The sequence below is a fragment of the Amblyraja radiata genome, chromosome 13 (assembly GCF_010909765.2).
Source record: "Amblyraja radiata isolate CabotCenter1 chromosome 13, sAmbRad1.1.pri, whole genome shotgun sequence".
NCBI classification, from domain to species: Eukaryota; Metazoa; Chordata; class Chondrichthyes; order Rajiformes; family Rajidae; genus Amblyraja; species Amblyraja radiata.
Window position 1 is genome coordinate 58,521,755 of NC_045968.1, and position 19,965 is coordinate 58,541,719.

A 19,965-nucleotide genomic window follows, 5' to 3' on the forward strand; every position below is an offset into this window, starting at 1 on the left:
ATATTTTTCACTTTGTGCAACAAACTTTACAGCTGGTGCTGAACAGCAGAATTTAGTACTTTTTTTTACCAATTTGGAGCTCAGGATTTCAAGCGTTGGTGGGTATAACTAAATAGTTCCAAGAAATGAAACTCTGTCAACAACTATACATGGTCCTTTACTATCTATCAAAGATTACAATAGTTAACACAAATGAAGGGGACTGCTCATCTCATCTAACTATTCCATTGAGATCTGCATTGAAGCATTCAATTCCCTTTTAAATGTAGACAAAAATGCTGAGAAATTCAGCGGGTGAGGCAGCATCTATGGAGCAAAGGAATAGGTGATGTTTCGCGTCGAGACCCTTCTTCCTTCCCCTTTACATCATTACAGAGATTTGGGCTCTGCTCTTTAAATTATAATTTTACTATTTATATACAGAATTGCTTCAAGATACACATCCTAAAGCCCCTGTCCCACTTTCACGATCTAATAGACGACCACTGCCGAGTTTGCCCTTGACTCATACTCGCAGCATGGTCGCCACAAGGTCATAGGAGGTCTTTGTAACTCTTCCTCATGCTCGTGAGTGGTCTCCGCGTACTTGTGGCCTCAAGTAGGTTGCGGTGTTTTTTCCAGCCTGATAAAAAATGTCCACGAGTAAAAAAAGGTCGTCATGGAAAAAATTGATACTTTTTACTCGTAGGTAGGTCGTAGGTAGGTCGTAGTAGGTCGTGATGGTAGTAGTAGATAGGTGTAGATAGTCGTAGGTCGGTAACTGGCCCGAGGAAAAAAATGCAAACATGACATCATTTTATCATGTGATAATTTTCCACTCGTAGCTAGTCGTAGTTGGTCTGAGGTGTGGAAGACTGAGGTCGAGGGGGGGTCGTAGGAGGTCGTAGACATAGTCGTAGGAGGTCTTTTACTTCGGCGAGGCAACACCACCTTGACATTTGTTTCAACTTGTTTAGGGTCTTCTAAACTCGTGGATTAGGTCGTCCCAGTGGGACAGCCCCTTAACTTGCCTTTTCTCAGTTTGCATTTATGTTCTGTTGTCTAGCAGCTGCAGTTTGACCCAAAATGTTGCTCCAGAATAAGTTCTTATGCCATTTAGTGTCGTAGATAGCTTTTCTCGTGATAGAAAGGGTTACATTTTGCCTCATTTTCACCCATCACATACCAGAGCAATTTGTACTGTTTTAGTGAGGAATCAAAACTGAATGCACAAAAGCTTGGATTTTTATACGTGCATTTCAGAATCTTGCCTGTTATTGTTTTAATGAATTAACTGCTGAGTTGATGAATCCCAGATTATTTTCTCCCCTCAATAGTTCAACATTATTCTTTGTGTTTTCAGTTTCTATCTTTAACATGCAAAACTACGCTGCACTGGATTTCTTGAATATAATTATAATTGAATATAACAAAATGAAAACATGGTTTAAGTAAAGCTACATGATGTAAAATTATGTCTACGTAGCTTTGTGCTGAAGAGGGTATGACCAGGAGATAAAAACTTGTGACTTCTGCCTTTGAATTTTTACATTTGGTTCCTGCAGGATTGATCTACAAAGAATAAAGCGAAATAGTACACCCCAGCTCTCTTCTGTAAAAAAAGTCATTCATTTCTAAAGAAAACACATTATGGTAGTTGCATACAGAAAAAAATAGCTCCATGGGTTTCAGGTAAACATCAATAGCGTCAGACTCAAATGAGCCTCTTCCCAGGGTCACTGTTGCAGAAGTTAGATGGGCCTTCCTGAGGGTGAACCCATGGGAAGCAACTGGCCCAGACAGAGTCTCTGGCCATGTCCTTAAGAACTGCACAGACCAACTAGTGGGAGTGTTCACATCTTTAACCTCTCCCTGTTCTGAGGCATCCACCTGCTTCAAGAAGAACAATATCATCCCGGTGCCAAAGAAAAGCAAGTTCTCCTGCCTTAATGTCTACTGTCCAGTGGTCTTGACTTTCACCATGATGAAGTGCTTTGAGAGGCTGGTTATGGCGCACGTTATATCCAGTCTACCAAGCAGCCTTAACCCACTGCAGTTTACCTATCACCACAAGGCAGGGCTCGAAATTAATGGTTGCCCGGTTGCCAATGGCCACCTAAAGTCCCGCCGGGCAACCTAAAAACCGTGTCATTTTGCCTGGCTTGGCAAGCAAAAAAAAAAAATCAAATGCCGATCGTGAATTCACGAGTACAGGGTACAACTCGTATGTAACTTACCGTGAGTGTACCAAAATAAAAGTGAATTCTGTAGCGCTCTCGCTCGGATCGCCAGCTCACGTACACACACGCTTAGTGCCACAATGTTTTACAGATTTCGCGCACTGCACAATCTGTATTGTTATGTCGCAATACCATCTCCGCCTCGTGGGCATAAGAGATCCGCTTCCCTGCGTGCACGATCCTCGCATGTTATGTGAATGCTTACCGGGCCGCGTGCTACTGCGGTGCAGTGCGGGCTGGGTAGATTCTGTGAATCACTGTTTTGATTCACAGCGAGTCATTGGCTCGATTCCCAAGTGTGTTGATTCTGATGTGAGCATCGAATGTGCCATACAGTGTGTGTTCGCGTGTGTGGTCGTACAGGAATATACCCTGTTACTTGTAGACTGTTACTGCCTCCCACAGTGTGTGCGGAATCATGCCTCGACGGAATTAAATGTATCCACAATCACTTTTCATTCTATTTTCAGAGATTTACAGATTTGCAGAGAAATTACTGTTCCTATCGTTGATTTGAATGCATGCCTATATTTTGATCATGCATCATTGTGGGGGGTGGGATGGGGGGGAAGGTGAGCAGCAACGCCACACCCCCAAAAAATAATTTGGGGTTTTTATTGTGGGGGTATGGAATAGGGGAGGAGGAGATTTTCATTGTGGGGCGGGTGGGATGGGGGGGAGGGGGGGGGGGAGTTGAGCGCAGACGCTGCCCCCCCCCTACGTGGGGACGATTGATTGGCTCCGGGGAGCGCCGACGCCACCCCCAACGTGGGGTCGATGACCTCCCAACTTCTATACTCTGACTGATGAAGGAACTGATGAAGGTCAGGCAACATCTATGGAGGGAGTACACAGAATGAGCCTGAAGAAGAGTCCAGACCCTAAATGTCACTGTCCATTCCCTCCACAGATGCTGCCTGACCTGCTGACGTTCTCCAATATTCTGTTTTGCTCGTGATTCCAACATATGTAGTTCCCTGTCTCTCCAGCCTGGTCTATGTGTGACCGTACATAGATCTACCAATTTTGTGACCCTAAACTACCCTCTGGAATTGTTCAGAAAGCCATTTCGTTCATAAGCAAATTAAGACCGCCCAATAACAAGGACATTCTTTCCATGAATAAATGTTAGAATTGTTTTTTTTTTGCACTTTCAGCCTTTGCAGTGCTAGCAGTCCAGCCAGCGATCAAGCCTGAAATACCATTTAGCCTATTTCATTCATGCAAATGTAGATTTTCTTACCTTACCACCTCCCCCTCGAACTGCTTTTATCATCACAGGGTAGCCAATTTGATTGGCCTCCTCCATTAACTGTTGATCAGTTTGATTATCTCCATGATAACCTTCTACTATAGGTACACCAGCAGCTGACATTATGGTCTTCGATGTACTGAATTAAAATGATAAAAAGGAACATTATTTTATACTTTATACCTTAATAAAGACTGCCCAGTTCCTTTTGATATGATGCAAGTCTTATATAAAGTAATGTTACATAGGGTTTTCACTGTGAGGAGATACAGGTGGAGCACAGAGATTGGTTGCCCCAACTCATTATCCTTTCGTCTTCTTTACATTCATATTTTGTGCACCGTCAAATGAGAAACATTATAAACATTTCTTATTGTATCGTCTCCAAATCAGCATCAAGCACTTTTAGGTCACAATGAAGCCATGGAGTTTTGTTTTATCTCCAAAACCATCACTCTGACCCAATATCTGACGAGGGTCCTGATGATATCAAGGGATGCATCTATCTTTCACATCAGCACAATCTGTGGCCACTTCCCCCGACTACCAAATCAGGTAAAATGGGATTTGGATTGGAAGAGAGACACTTTTTTTTCTCATCCTTTCATGAGATGTCAGCATCTTAGGTCAGTAGAATGATATAGATATATTTAATTTTCAAATACAACAGGGTGCAATGAAATTCCTCATAAAGTAAACAGTATACATACAATAATATAACAATGAACACAGCAGAATAATACCAGATTGTAGTGCAAAATCCAAGTAAGTGCAAAAGAATATTAAAGTACAAAACAGAATAAACAAGTGAGGCAGTGTTAAGAGTATGTTGCAGCATTTCCGGTAATGGTGTGTGATAGATGTGATTGTTTCAGAGATTGGATAGCAGTGGGGAAGAATCTGTTTATAAGTATGGATGTGGGAGCTACCAAGCTCCTGTATCTGCTGTGTTGTTTCAGCCACACCTGGAGTTCACCACCGGACTACCACACTTGCTCGTGTTGTTGGGACCTAAAGCTGTGCTGGTGGTATCGGCTCTAATAAAGATCATTATAATTTCTTTGAAATAGCCATGATGGACAAGACTTTCTGCACTGGATCTGTGCTGGAACGGACAGATGCAAGGGTAAGCAATCAGGATAAGCAAGGCTGTTTTAACTATTAAGAGGAGCTTCATTTAAATGCTTCCACTCTCCGGCGCCATCTTTCATCTGAGAAACATAGTAGTGTCCCACTTTGTAAACTACAGTGGCCGTGGCAGTGAAAGCATCCCCATAACTGTCATGAGGTCAGGAGTTTCAGAATTTTGACCCAACAACACTGATGGTCAAGATTATGTGCAACCTACAAAGGCACTTGGAAGTGAGAATGGTTTCCATGTGGCTACTGACCAAGTACTTTTTCGTGGGAGAATTCTTACATTTTGGGAGGTGAATTGAATTGAATTGAGAACTATAATCGTTCGCAAACATCCCCCGTTTTGACCATATGCTGAAAGGAAGGTCACTCTCAATGTCAGTAAGACAAAGGCGATAGTGATCACCTTCAGGAAGGGAAGCAGTACACATACCTCATTGTCATTGACGGCACTGAAGTAGAGATGGTTGAAAACTTCAGTCCAAGGAGTAAATATCACTAACAACTTCTCCTGGACTAACGATGTTGAAACAACGACCAAGAGAGCACACCAATGCCTCTACTTCCTTAGAAGGCTTAGGATGTTCGGCATGTCCCCAACAACCCTCACCAACTTCGACAGATGCGCCATAGAAAGCATTTTATCGGGATGCATGGTTTGGGAACAACTCCATCCAAGACCGCAAGAGATTCCAGCAAATTGTGGACGCAGCCCAGACCATCGCACAAACCAACCTCCCTTCCACGGACTCCATTTGTACCTCATGCTTCCTCGGCAAGGCCAGCAGCATAATCAAGGACGAGTCGCACCCTGGCCACTCCCTCTTCTCCCCTCTCCCATCGGGCAAAAGGTATAGAAATCGGGTTGCGTTGGGGAAACGGGTGAGTCCCTGACCCGCTGAGGTACTCCAGCACTTTGTAATCTATTATTGTTTGCATGCTACATATATTTCACTGCATCTTATTCTTACTGTTATCCAATGTTATGCAGAAATGTCTAAAACAAAATTGCACAGGTATCATTCAGTTGCCAATGTTTCTGCCCCAGTCATTTGGAGATTAGCCTGAAGAGATCATTTTATTACCTCTTGATTCCCATATCCCTAATAGCCGTGGAAGGAGGGCCAACGAAAATGATGTCCTCTTTTTTACACCATTCTGCAAACTCTGTGTTTTCAGAAAGAAACCCATAGCCTGGGTGGATGGCCTGCAAGAAATAATTCACAAAACAACAGTCAGGTCACAACAGCAAAACTCTAACATTCAAAATAAAAAATAATAAAACGACGGTTTTAAAAATACATCACTAAATTTAACTGGAGAAATGAAGATGAAACAGAAAGATCATTTTTAAATATTGAGAATTTGTGAGCAGAAATTGATAATGTCAATTATGATTGACGTTGGTAGAACAGAAGGATTATTGGGAAGAAGAGTGTGCGTCATGTGTGCCGTTCATTAAAGAATGGCTAATGTTTTAAGCAATTCCATTCACCTGACTCACCTGTGAAAGAGACACAAGAGAGTGCAGATGCTGCAATCTGGAGTAACAAACAATCTGCTGATGGTACTCAGCGGATTGAGCAGCTTTGGCAGAGTAAGGAACTCTCCACATTTCGGGCTGAAACTCTGCATCAAGTGTAAGAGTGGAGAGGGACGATAGAACATAGAACAGTACAGCACAGGATTGGGCACTGCATCCCACAATGTGTGTGTCGAACATAATGCCAAGTTAAATTGATCACATCTTCATATACATGATCCATATCCGTCTATACCCGGCACTTCCATAAAACCTCTTAAAAGTCACTATCTTATCAACCTCCACCATTACCTCTGGCAGTGCGTTCCAGGCCTCCGAGGTATCCAGGATAAAGTGGAGATGGGAAGTGGTGAGACAAGGGCTCATTGGTGATTGAAGGACTAAGGAGGGGTGACGAGCAGGTGGTGCTAACAGGTACACTTGTCCGTGGAGAATACTGCTGATCTACTGTAGATTTGTTGCAAATCTTATTAATTATATCGAGAAAATGGGCCACATAATGGCAAGACTCCAGAGTCGAGTTTCATTTAATGTTATTTTAGCTAAGCTGCCATCACAACATATCACTCAAAATTGAGGAATAATTATTTTACAAATACTTTCAATACCTGTAATGGAGTTTCAAAGTGAGTGGAGTGCACTGCCAGGAAAGATGCTAGAAGCAGATACAATAGCAACATTTAAAAAGAGCTTTGACAGAACATGAACAGGCAGGAAATAAAGGATACAGACCACTTGCAGGTAAATGGGAGCAGTTAGAATGGCATCATGCTTGGCAGACATTGTGGTTCGAAGAGGCAGGAATGTTCTATGTTCTAAAGCAAGACATCAATGGATTTTGCACATGTATGCTCAGTTGTAACCAGACCTCAACAAGATTACCTGTGATTCTGTTTGCTTGGCTATTTGTATAATCTTTTCCATATTTAGGTAGCTCTGCTGGGAAGCTGCAGGACCGATATGGTAAGCTTCATCAGCCTAGTAAAAATAAAAGGTTATATGCAGTGAAATATAAAGAATACATCCTATTTTATCTACTAGTGTTGTTTTCCATTTGCCCAAATATGTTACAGGAACACTTACAGTGTCGTCACCTGACACACAATGATAAACTATACCGGCAAAAACAGTGGCACATCTTTTTTCCTAACAAATGCATTGAAATGACCAATGGTCGATTTATGTGAACTCTTATAAACACAAACAAAGCTTCAAAATAATTAATATGGAGCTCTATGCGTTGGTTTCTTCATAGGTTCTCTTGCCTCAATCAAAGAAAGAATATCCAATATCAATAACTCATACCACCAAATTTGAGAACACAGTAAAAGATGTGCTTGTATTTAGATGCAACATATCTTTACACTTTGTGGTAAACCAAGATAATTGATAGTTAAAAACGTTAACTTCTGCGGTAAGAATTTCTAATAAACACCATCTCTTAACATTGCTTGCCTAACTGAAAAAAATATCCAATAGCATAACTCGACATATTATTCACACCAGCTACATAATCAAAGGAGATAGGGCAATTTAAATTCTAAATGACCATTCTGATGAAGTATCACATTTTATACGATCAAGTTAACTAGATCATTAGAAGGAATATTTGTTAATATAAAATGTTATCAATTACATTTTAATTTATTCTCACGGTGGACCAAATTGGATATTCAAAATGATTCCAAATAGTGTACTATATGGTGACTAATAGGGTACTGCAGCTAAAAGCTGATTGAGAAAAACAAAATAAAAAATGCATCCATATCTGAAAGGCAATATTCTGAACAAGGGATTTGAACATTCCCTCAATAAATTAAAAATTCATAGATTTACAGAAATTAAAAACATAGATTTACAGAAATCCAATGATCCATAACACAGATTCTGAAACTATTGGCTCTGGAGATACTGAATGCTCTGGTTGTCACCGCCCCGGATTCTCCAGATGCTGAAATTATTCCTGTGGATTGAAGGGTAGCGAACATGACCTTGCTAACAAAGAAACAAGAATTAAATACAAAGAGATGGGTAGGAACTAACATGTTCTATCTACATAAAAAAACACTAGAAGCAGAATGAATCGACAATTGAAAAATTTAATAATGTATGATTGATGTATATGAAACGTTTTTTTACTATAATATGTAACTATACTTTACCATAATATGTTTGCTTCTAATAAAAATATTTTAAAAAAAAGGAACTAATTTGTTAGCCTAACATCAGAGGTAGGGAAATGCTAGAATCCATCAAGATAGATAAAATAACAGAAAACCAAGAAAGAGTCATAGGACAGAGAAGAACCAATGGAAATTTATGAAAGGAAACACAAAAACATTGATTAATTAATAATTCTTTGAAAACATGTTGTGTAGAAATGGAAAGCAGCAGATGCGGTGTAATTGGGAGGTCCCATACAAAAAATTGGGCAAAATGTTAAGAACACCGAGTTGGGCGGAGAATTGGTTATCGGACAGAAAAGAAATAGTGGGAATAAAAGGATCTTTTGCAGGTTGGCGGCCTGTGACTAACAGGGCATTGCAGCTATTCGCAATCTATATTAACGATCTGGCTTTTGGTATTATATTTGCATGGCAAGGTCAATATAATGTGGAAAAATGCTGCAAACACAGAAAAGCTATTTATTATTATTCATACGATAGCCGAATAGGTAAAGAGATCTTGTTGCCCCTGTACAAAAGCAATTGAAAGTCAATGTGCTGCAAGTGCAACAAGTGGACAGGAAGGTTTGCAATATGTTGGTCTTCATTCTGAGCAGTTTTATGTACAGGAGTAGAGAGGGTTCACTGCAGCAATGAAATACCATATAATGATTACAGCACAGAAACAGGCCATCTCGGCCCTTCTAGTCCGTGCCGAACACTTACTCCCACCTAGTCCCATCTACCTGCACTCAGACCATAACCCTCCATTCCTTTCCCGTCCATATACCTCTCTAATATATTTTTAAATGATAATATCGAACCTGCCTCCACCACTTCCACTGGAAGCTCATTCCACACAGCTACCACTCTCTGAGTGGTAGTCTTGGTGGGAATACAGGTTTGGTCTCCGTACCTTAAGATGGTTATCTTTGCCATAGAGAGCAATTGCGGGTATGGGGAACTGTCAGGCGAGCATAGTTTTTCCATGATCACGTACTAAATGGTGGGTAACATAGTAGTGTCTGGCAGCCTATTACTGCTATTTTTTTGTGTAACCGTGAAAGACAGTAGCAAAGATTCACTGGACTGTTTTCCAGTTATGACAAATTTGCCATATGACTGAGTAGTCTACGCCTGCATTATCTGGACTTTAGAGAGACACGGGATTGTAATCACTGGAATCTTGGAGCAAAAAAAACTGCGTGAGGAATTCAGCAGGGAAAGGAAAAATACTTGGTTGTGGCAGTGAGTCTGAAGGAGCATGACCCAAAAGGTTCATTCACTTCACAGAAGCTGCCTGACCCACTGAGTTCCTCCTGCTGTTTGTTTGCATTTGGAATTTAGTTGGATGAGAGGAGATTTTACTTAAACTTGCAACCAAAATTCTTATATGGTTTAATAGGCTAAATGCAGGAAGGATGCTTCCACTGGCTGAGGGGTTCAGAACCACGGGTCTCATTCAGAATAGGAGGTCAGCTGTTTAGTCCAAACCATTAGGGTTACAGAGAGTGGTGAATTTTTAGAAATGTCTAACAAGTCTCAGAAATTGAATTCATTCAAAACATTAGGGGATATAGCAAGAAAATGGCACTGAAGTACATCTTGGCAAATAGTGCAGTGGGCTCAAAGGCTACCTGAAAAATGTAAAGATAGAAATAAGGATGAGTGAATTACTCATTACCAATGCTTGTCATATTCTAATGTTGGTTAAGGCTGGTTAAGTCGCAAGTCACCAGAGATAAAATTCATGTTTAACCAAGGATAAAGGAGTGGTGGGCAGAACATTCAAGTGAGACACAATACACAGGTATAAAATATTTATTGAGCATGGGAGTAGAAGGGAGTGAAGGAATCAGACTCTTGAAAAATAATATCTAATACCTTAACTGGAAGTACTTACTGCCTTTAGTTGTACATCAAAGAAAATCATTCTGGGATAAATATTCAGCATCTTTGTATATGCACAATCAGGCTGGATATTCATCGCACACCTTTTGCTATCTATTAAGTACTAGATGAATTGTGTAATGGACTGACTCGTATGAGTCCACTTACAACTCTATTAATGTTGAATGTTAAGCCCTTCTTTCTACCTGCAATGGGAGTTTTCACTCTGATGAACAAATGTAACCCCATTACATTGGATTTAATCCACAATGAAAATAAACGTATACTTAAAGCATCTTCATCCTATGTGGGCTCCAATAGCATGACCTACCATTGAGACATGCATGGAATTTTTGTCTGCTTCACTGTAAACAGCTACAGAGCGAACACCCATCTTCTTTGCTGTCCTCATTACCCTGCAGGCAATCTCGCCTCGATTTGCAATAAGTACTTTCTCGATTCTGCAGCTGCCTGCAAAACAAATGAAGCATCCACTTACTTTTAAGGGAATTTGTTGTATAATAATATATATAAATATATAGCTAATAGATATAAAACTATTAAGAAAAAGATAATAGAAAGATAGAAAATAACTGCAGGAGTAGGCCATTCAGCCCTTCAAGCCAGCTGATCATCCCAAATCAGTAACTCGTTCCTGCTTTCTCTCCATATCCCTTGATTCCGTTAGCCCCAAGAGCTATATCTGACTCTCTCTTGAATACATCCAGTGAATTAGTCTCCTCTGCCCTCGGTGGCAGAGAATTCCACAGATTCACAACTCTCTGGCTGAAAAGGTTTTTCCTCATCTGGCCTACCCCTTATTCTTAAACTGTGACGCCTAGTTCTGGACTCCCCAACATTGAGAACATTTTTCCTGCATCTAGCTTGTCCAATCCCTTCAGAGTTTTATATGTGTCTATAACATGATTAGATTAGATTAGATTAGATTTCCTTTATTGTCATTCAGACCTTTCGGTCTGAATGAAATGCTGTTGCCTGCAGCCATACATGTAATAATAACACAATAAACACAAATTAACATCCACCACAGTGAGTTCACCAAACACCTCCTCACTGTGATGGAGGCAAAAGTCTTAGAGTTACTGTCTCTTCCCTCCTCTTCTCCCTCTGCGCCGAGGCGATACCCCACCGGGCGATGGTATCAGTCCCGCGGTTCAAGCTCCGCGGCCCGGGGGTGGTCGAAGCTGCCGCCCTCCAGTCCAGCGGACGCAGCTGTTGCAACGGGAGCTCCGGAAAACAGGCACCAGCCTGTGCCCTGCGAGCTCCCGCGTTATCATCCACTGGCCCGCGGCCGAGCCCCGGATCCAGGTCGCCGCCGCCAGAACGCCGCCTCAGCCGCCGGAGCACCGTCTCCGCCCCGCACCGGGCCGCCCACACGGCAGCGTCTCAGCCCCGCACCGGGCAGCCCCCACGGGAGCGCCTTCCAGCCGGGATCCGGTCCGCCCTCACCGGAGCGCCTTCCAGCCAGTAGCCGTGCCGCCCGCACGGGAGTGTCTCAGCCCCGCGCCGTCCGCCCTCACCGGAGCGCCGAGTCGTGCCGCTGCCCGGACGTCGCCACAGCTCGAAGACGGCCAGCCTCGCGTTGGTGAGTCCTGGCTGGCTCTACCTCCGGACCCTCGAGGTCGGTCGCAGGTTGGAGGCCGCCAGCTCCGCCATTAGGCCTCAGCGCAGACGGGGGAAGAGAAGGGGGATACGACAAAAAAGTCGCATTCCCCCGAAGGGAGAGACAGAAAGCCCTGTTTCACACCCCCCCCCACACACATAATACCACCTAATAACCAAAAAATTTACTAAATTAGACAAAAAAAAACAACACAAAAAAGTAAAAACAGACAGACTGCAGGCGAGCCGCAGCCGTATCACAGCGCCGCCACTTCCGGATCCACATCCCCTCTCATTCTTCTATAGTCCAGTGAATATAAGCCCAGATGATCCATTCTTTCATCATGTCAATCCCACCATCCCGGGAATTAACCTGGTGAACCTAAGCTGCACTCCCTCAATAGCAAGAATGTTCTTCCTCAAATTAGACCAAAACTGCACACAATATTCCACGTGTGGTCTCACAAGGGCCCTGTACAATTGCAGTGGGACCTCCTTGCTCCTACACTCAAATCTTCTCACTATGAAGGACAACGTGCCATTTGCTTTCTTTGTGGCCTGCTGTATCTGCATGCTTACTTTCAGTGACTGATGTACAAGGACACCCAGGTCTCGTTGCTCCTCCCCTTTTCCTAAACTGACACCATTCAGTTAATAATCTGCCTTCTTGTTCTTGCCACCAAAGTGATTAACCTCACATTTATCCACATTATACTGCATCTGCCCACTCACCCAACCTATCCAAGTCACCCTGCAGCTTCATAGCATCTTCCTCGCAGCTCACACTGCCACCCAGCTTTGTGTCATCCGCAAACTTGGAGATGTTACATTTAATCCCTTCGTCTAAATCGTTAATATATATTGTAAATAACTGGAGTCCCAGCACTGAGCCTGTGGCATACCACTAGTCACTGCCTGCCATTCTAAAAAGGACACATTAATTCCTACTCTTTGCTTCCTGTCTGCCAACCAGCTCTCTATCCATGTCAATACCCTACCCCCAACACCATGTGCTCCAATTATGCACACTAATCTCTTATGTGGGACCTTGTCAAAGGCTTTTTGAAAGTCCAGATACATCACGTCCACTGGCTCTCCCTTATCCATTCTATTTGTTACATCCTCAAAATATTCTAGAAGATTAGTCAAGCATTCTTAAATCCACGCTGACTGCTTTCCAATCCGGTCGCTGCTTTCCAAATGTGCTGCTATTGCATCTTCAATAATTGACTCTAATAATTTACTTTAATAATTGCAGATGCATGGCAGATGCAGTGTAATGTGGATAAATGTGAGGCTATCCACTTTGGAGGCAAAGACAATATACCTTTTTTGTTTTAGCTTTGGCTAGGTAGGACAAATAATACTACTGTTCTGAATCAAAATGTTTATGAATGTCATGTGATAGAATATAATTCAACCTCGGAACTTATTTAAAAAAAATTAACTTACAATTTCTTTGAGGAAGCATCAAAGCTTGACATGAACATTAAAAAGCATCTTCACCAATATTCTCTTAACTTTATTCCGCCTGGGTTGCTTGCGTCCGGATGGCATGAACGTTGAATTCTCCCAGTTTTGCTAGCCCTTGCTGTCTCCTCCCCTTCCTTAACCCTCGAGCTGTCTCCTCCCATCCCCCCGCCCTCGGGCTCCTCCTCCTCCCTTTTTCCTTCCTTCTCCCCCCCACCCCCCATCAGTCTGAAGAAGGGTTTTGGCCCGAAACGTCGCCTATTTCCTTCGCTCCATAGATGCTGCTGCACCCGCTGAGTTTCTCCAGCATTTTTGTGTACCTTCTCTTAACTTTGTTACTTGAAATTGGAGAATTCAATGTTCATGTCATTGGGCTGTAGGCCACTCAAGTGGAACATGATAAACTGTTCTTTCAGTTTGCATGTGGTCTCTCTGTGGCCATGGAGGAGGCCAAGGACAGATAGGTCAGCATGGGAATGAGAACTTTAGTGGCTTCCATTCAGAGTTCCTGCTGCCGCTAGCAGATAGAGTGCAAGTGCTTGGTTAAGCAGTCTCCACTTGGTCTCAGCAACCAAGTCAGTTTCTTGTCCTCCTCCCCCTTCTACCTCTTCGTATAATCCACCCGGGTCCGCTCATACACATCTTTCCTTCCACTCCCATTCCCCCCCCCCCCCATCCCTTCACTCAGTTACTTTCCTTCCTCCATCTTCTCATTCATCACCCTTACTCCCTCTGTGTCCCCAATCCACCCCACCTCATTTTCATGTTCTCTCTATCAAGATTCCAGCATCTGCAGTTCTCTTGTGTAACTATTTCCTATTTTGCAGTACGATGACCACACTATGAACATAAACCTATTTACAACTTTTAGCATTAATAATCCAAATATGAAACCCATGTTATGGAGTTTATTCAGGAGGACAAACATAAACTACAAATGGTTGTAAAATGGCATAAAACAACATTCAATTCAGCACACAAGACTAGTACAATTTAGAAAACAAATACCTGTTGTAGCATTTCTTATGCATGTCAGAGCACAAAACCATTTCCTGGAAAATTTAAAGGAGAAAAGTTAATAAACTTACTTAAAGTTGACTACTTTCTTTAATGATTATGCAAACCAAAATACTCTATTTAGAAAGTTGAAGGATTGTAGTTATTCAACTGACAAAACAACAAATTCATGAGCTTAGAAAAGTTTGATAAGTGGAATTTACATTAAGTCTAAGCAGAAGTTTCAAACAATTTGACCAAATACCAACAAAATATGTTAAAATCTGTATCGGTAAAAGTACTGCGTACGAAAGAACTGCAGATGCTGGTTTAAATCGAAGATAGACACAAAATGCTGGAGTAACTCAGCGGGACAGGCAGCATCTCTGGAGAGAAGGAATGGGTGACGTTTCAGGTCGGGACCCTTCTTCAGCTTTTGGTAAAAGTACTACTATCCCAGAAAAGGGAAAGCTATATTGCAAAATTAAACAAGCTTCTTAAAACGTTTTGTTATCAAGTTCGACTGTACATGAACTCCAACCCTCTCCAGGATTGAGGATGTGGAACTTTGCATTACATGGCGTAGATGGAGGCCGCCAATGCTACCATGTGCCTGATCTTTTGTAGATTTGTCCAATCAATCATACTTTAACGTTGTATCGCCCATATCACTAACTTTACAACATCAGCTTTTGGTTAGTTTTCTTGTGAATGTTACTGCTCAATATTTTACTACCACAAAGTAATGCATTCCAGATCACTGCAATGCATAAAATGTTTTGTCAAGTTGTCTCTTTTTGACCTGCATCTTAAATCTTCAGTTACTGACCTTGGTGTCACTTTCTCTATTATTTTTATTTCCTCTATGAAAACAGTTTTTAATTTGAAACAGGGGTTTCACAATAGCCTAGCCATATTCCATCGACATGTGGCACAAGTGGTTGGTCAGATTTTTTTAGGTGGGACAAGGAGTATGTAGAAGATATATTTGTAGCCTCAGAGAGAGCGAGGGATCATATCATAGACTTATCCCGGACTCTGGGAGCGACACAAGATGTGTGATTAAAGGTGAACCCCAATAAAGCACAATTAGGACAGACCCAAATTCTACACCTGGGGAGTCAGATATCACAAGGAGAGAAAAAGCACTTTCCAGGGGAAAGGAATATTTTATTCAGAGTATTTTAAACCTTCCTGAACCATTAACAGCAAAAGGTATGAGGCAGGTACTGGGATTATTTAATTACTGGATGAATTTTGTGGAAAATTATTCTGAATTAGCCGAACCTTTGCAAGAACTCACTTGGGCGGGTGGCATTTAACACCTGGTTCAAATGGTCAGGTGTTAAACTCTATTTCTCTCTTCATATATGTTATCAGACTGCTATAATTTCCAATACTTTATTTCGTTGAAATTTCCAGCATCTGTGTATTATTTTTCAATTAACCAAGCCATTTTGAAGGGAGGAAAGACAGAGAATCAGAGATGGGGAAAATAAAATATTGGAATATTGAGGAAGATTTGGAACGTTGAGAAAATTTTTAAAACCAGGCCAATTTTGCTTTTCAAGAACCCTGGTGATGGATTAACAGCACAGCATAAATTAGGGCATAGCAGCAGAGATTTGAATTACCTCAAGTTTATAAAAGAGTACATTAGCTCTGATTAATAGGCTGACAACTGAACAATTCACAACCTGGCAGCTAGACAAACAGATCCAAGAAACCATGTAGGAAGGAACTGCAGATGCAGGTTTACACCAAAGATAAGACACATAATGCTGGAGTAACTCAGCGGGACAGGCAGCATCTCTGATAGAAGGAATGGGTGACGTTTCGGGTCGAGACCCTTCTTCAGACTGAGTCAGGAGAGTGGGTGACACTGAGATAAGGAAGGGTAAGGTGTCAAATGGGACATCAAAAGAGATGAGATGAAGGAAAATGTAGAATAGATCAAGGTCACAAATTCAAGGTTAGCTAGAAGGTCACAATGAAGTATAAAGATCAAATTTAATTAGGGGGACAGTCAGAGTGGTCAGAAAACTAGGAAGGGGGAGGGATGGAGAGAGAGGGAAGGCAAGGGTTACTTGAAGTTAGAGGTCAATATTCATACTGTTGGTGTGTAAGCTGCGCAAGCAAAGTATGAGGTGCTGTTAAAGACGAGTTAACCATGGAGTTGCTGAGGGAATGGTCTCTGCAGAAATCGGAAAGGGGTGGAGAAGGGAAGATGTGGCTAGTGGTGGAGGTGGCGAAAATATTAGAGGATTATGTGCTGTATGTGACAGCTGATGGGGTGAACAGTGAGGACTAGGGGGACTGTCCCTGTTGCAACTGGGGGATGGGGAGGAAGAGCGGAGCTGTGGGATATCGAGGACAAGTAGTAGGGCCTCAACATGATTGATCGACGTACTCTACAAAGAGGCAGGTATAGCTGGGGCCCATGCGAGTGCCAATGGCTACGCTTCTGATTTGGAGGAAGTGGGAGGAGTCGAGGGAGAAGTTGTTAAGAAAGACACAAAATGCTGGAGTAACTAATAGCAGGCAGCATCTCTGGAGAGAAATAATAGGTGATGCTTCGGGACGAGACCCTTCTTTAGAGTGTATGTCATGGGAAAGGGGAACGAGAGATATAGACGATAATGTAGAGAGATATAGAACAAAAGAATGAAAGATGCAAAAATGTAACAATGATAAAGGAAAGGTAATTGTTAGCCGTAGATAGGTGAGAAAGAGAGACTTGGGTGGGGGTAGGATGGAGAGAGACGGAATGCAGGGGTTGCTTGCAGTTAGAGAAATCAATATTCATACCACTGGGTTTTTTGGTTTTGGTTTTTGGTTTCTTGGTCCTCCAAAATATTCCAAATGGAATTTAAACTGGAGGTGGTACCTCATGGTGGTACCCCATCTCCCACCTCCCCCACACCTCTCTCCCCCTCCCCCCTCCCCTCTCTCCTCCCCTCCCCCACCCCTCTCTCTTCCCCCTCTCCATCTCACCCCTCTCCCTCTCCTCCTCCCAACCCCATCCCTCTCTCCCCCCCCATCCTTCTCTACCCCACCCCCTTCCCTCTCTCCCTCCGCCCCCTTCCCCCTACCTTCTGTCCCTCTTCCACCTCTCCCCCTACCCCTCCCTCCCCACTCTCTCCCCCCACCCCTCTCCCCCTCCCTCCACACTCATCCCCCTCCCTACCCTACCCCATCTCCCCCATCCCTCCCCCCCTCCCCCACACCTCTCTCCCCCATCCCTCTCTCCTCCCGTACCCCACCCCTCTCTCCTCTCCTTCTCCATCTCCCTCTCCTCACCCCTCTCCCTCTCCCTCTCCCTGCCTGCAGACATACGCAATAATAATAAATAACAAAACATACAATAAACACAAATTAACACCACCACAGTGAGTTCACCAAGCACCCCCTCACTGTGATGGAGGCAAAAGTCTTAGTCCCTGTCTCTTCCCTCCTTGTTCTCCCTCTGCGCTGAGGCGATCCAGGCCGAAGATGCCGCCCTCCAGTCCAGCGGACCTGCGAAGTGATGTCGCCGCCGCCTCAGCTCCGATTCGGGCCGCTGCCGACAGCCGGAATGCTGTCTCCGCTCCGACTCGGGCCGTTGCCGAAAGCTGGAACGCTGCCTCAGCTCCGAGTCCCGCTGCCTCAGCTCCGAGTCCCGCTGCCTCAGCTCCGAGTCCCGCTGCCTCAGCTCCGAGTCAGGCCACCGCCGGAACGCAGCCTCAGCTCCGAGTCCCGCCGCCTCAGCTCCGAGTCCCGCCGCCTCAGCTCCGAGTCCCGCCGCCTCAGCCCCGAAGTCGGCCAGCCTCGCGTTGTAAGTCCTGGCTGGCTCTGCCTCCGGAGCCTCGAGGTCGGTCGCAGTTGGAGACCGCCAGCTCCGCCATTAGGCCTCAGCGCAGACGGAGGCAGGGAAGGGGGATACGACAAGAAGAAGTCGCATTCCCCCGAAGGAAGAGACAAAAAAAAAATCCCCCCCCCCCCCCCACATAACACAGCCTAATAAACTAAAATTTAACTAAACAAGACAAAAAAAAACAACAAAAAAAGTAAAAACAGACGGACTGCAGGCGAGCCGCAGCGCCAACAGCGCCGCCATCTTTTCACAGTTGTAAGCTACCCAAACAAAATATGAGATGCTGTTCCTCCAATTTGCATTTAGTCTCACTCGGACAATGGAGGAGGCCTAGTACAGAAAGATCTGTGTGGGAATGGGAAGGAGAATTAAAGTGTTTATCAACCGGGCGTTCAGGTAGGTCCAGGCAGACTGAGCGAAAGTGTTCAGCGAAACGATCGTCCTGTCAACACTTGGTCTTGCCGATGTATATGAGTCTGCATCTTGAACATAGGTAGGGAGAGATAGGACCAGGGGGGATAGGATGGAATCGAGGTATGTGGAAATCATTTGTGTGGGACAGGAGCAGGCAGATACAATGGGTCTGCCAGGGCAGTTGTGTACATGGATTTTGGGGAGAAGGTAAAACCGGGCCGTGTGGGACTGGGGAACAATAAGGTTGGAGGCTGTGGAGGGCTGACAGCCAAAGGTGATGAAATCAGAAATGGTCTGTGTGATTATGGCCTGGTCATGACCTTGGAATCGCCAAGAAACCTGCAGGCTGACAAATGGGCAGTTGCCAGAGTGGTCCCTAAACAAACTTTGCCCATGGGCCAGGAGATCTGCCACCAGGCCCATGGGCAAACCAGCCAGCCGCTTAAAGTGAAGCTGCAGCTGCTGCTGTAAAGAAGAATGAGGGGGAACCTCATTGAAACATACTGAATAGTGAAAGGCTTGGATAGAGTGGATGTGGAGAGGATGTTTCCACTAGTGGGAGAGTCTAGGACCAGAGGTCACAGCCTCAGAATTAAAGGACGTTCCTATAGGAAAGAGATGAGGAGGGGGGTTTATTTAGCCAGAGGGTGGTGAATCTGTGGGATTCATCGCCATGGAAGGCTGTGTCGGGCAAGTCAGAGATAGATAGATAGATTTTTGATTAGTACGGGTGTCAGAGGTTATGGGGGGGGGGGAGAGATAGATCAGCCATAGCGGGGTAGACTTGATGGGCCGAATGGCTTCATTCTGCTGCTATCACGTATGAGCTGACGAGACGTAGACGTGGACTGAGACTCACAGTTTGAGGCCGCTCCTCACCCAGCGCTGCAGGAGCCGCGCCGCCGCCATCGCCGCCATCACCATGGGGACAGCAGAGCCGGGCCGGGCCTAGGCAGGGCAACGGGCCCAACCCCACTACAGGCCAACGATCCGAAATATCACACTTTTGTGATGTTAGCGGCTGATGACAGATTTTCTAGAAGTGCAGAAGGTAAATGTCATGGTGTGTGTTTTAATCGCTGCGGGGTGCGGGTAACTTTATCGTTCCTCTTGCCGACCCGTAGCCCCGACTCCACACGACCGACCGCCGTCAGTAGCAGCGGCACAGGGTCCTAATGCCCGCCCGCCCGCGACCGCTCTCCCCCTCCACACTCTCCCACTCCCTCCACACTCTCCCCTCCACAATCTCCCCCCACACTCTCCCCCCACACACTCTACACTCTCCCTCTCCACACTCTCCCTCTACACTCCACACTCTCCACTCTCCCCCCTCCACTCTCCCCCTCCACACACCCCCTCCACACTCTCCACTCTCCCCCCTCCACACTCCCCCCTCCACACTC

The 19,965-nt window shown here is 44.3% G+C and overlaps 1 protein-coding gene across 1 annotated transcript in view; it reads right to left on the reverse strand.

Moving 5' to 3' along the window:
* Positions 1–19,731, reverse strand: part of mccc1 (methylcrotonyl-CoA carboxylase subunit 1) — a 66,212-nt gene extending 46,481 nt beyond the window's left edge. Inside the window, exons 1-6 of the mRNA XM_033032167.1 lie at positions 19,422–19,731; positions 14,308–14,351; positions 10,538–10,677; positions 7,034–7,129; positions 5,694–5,815; positions 3,463–3,610 (exon numbers count right to left, since the gene is read on the reverse strand). Coding sequence (XP_032888058.1) covers positions 3,463–3,610; positions 5,694–5,815; positions 7,034–7,129; positions 10,538–10,677; positions 14,308–14,351; positions 19,422–19,486 — 615 coding nt within the window. The 5' untranslated portion in view covers positions 19,487–19,731. The remainder of the gene's footprint in view (positions 1–3,462; positions 3,611–5,693; positions 5,816–7,033; positions 7,130–10,537; positions 10,678–14,307; positions 14,352–19,421) is intronic.
* Positions 19,732–19,965: the final 234 nt, after the last annotated feature.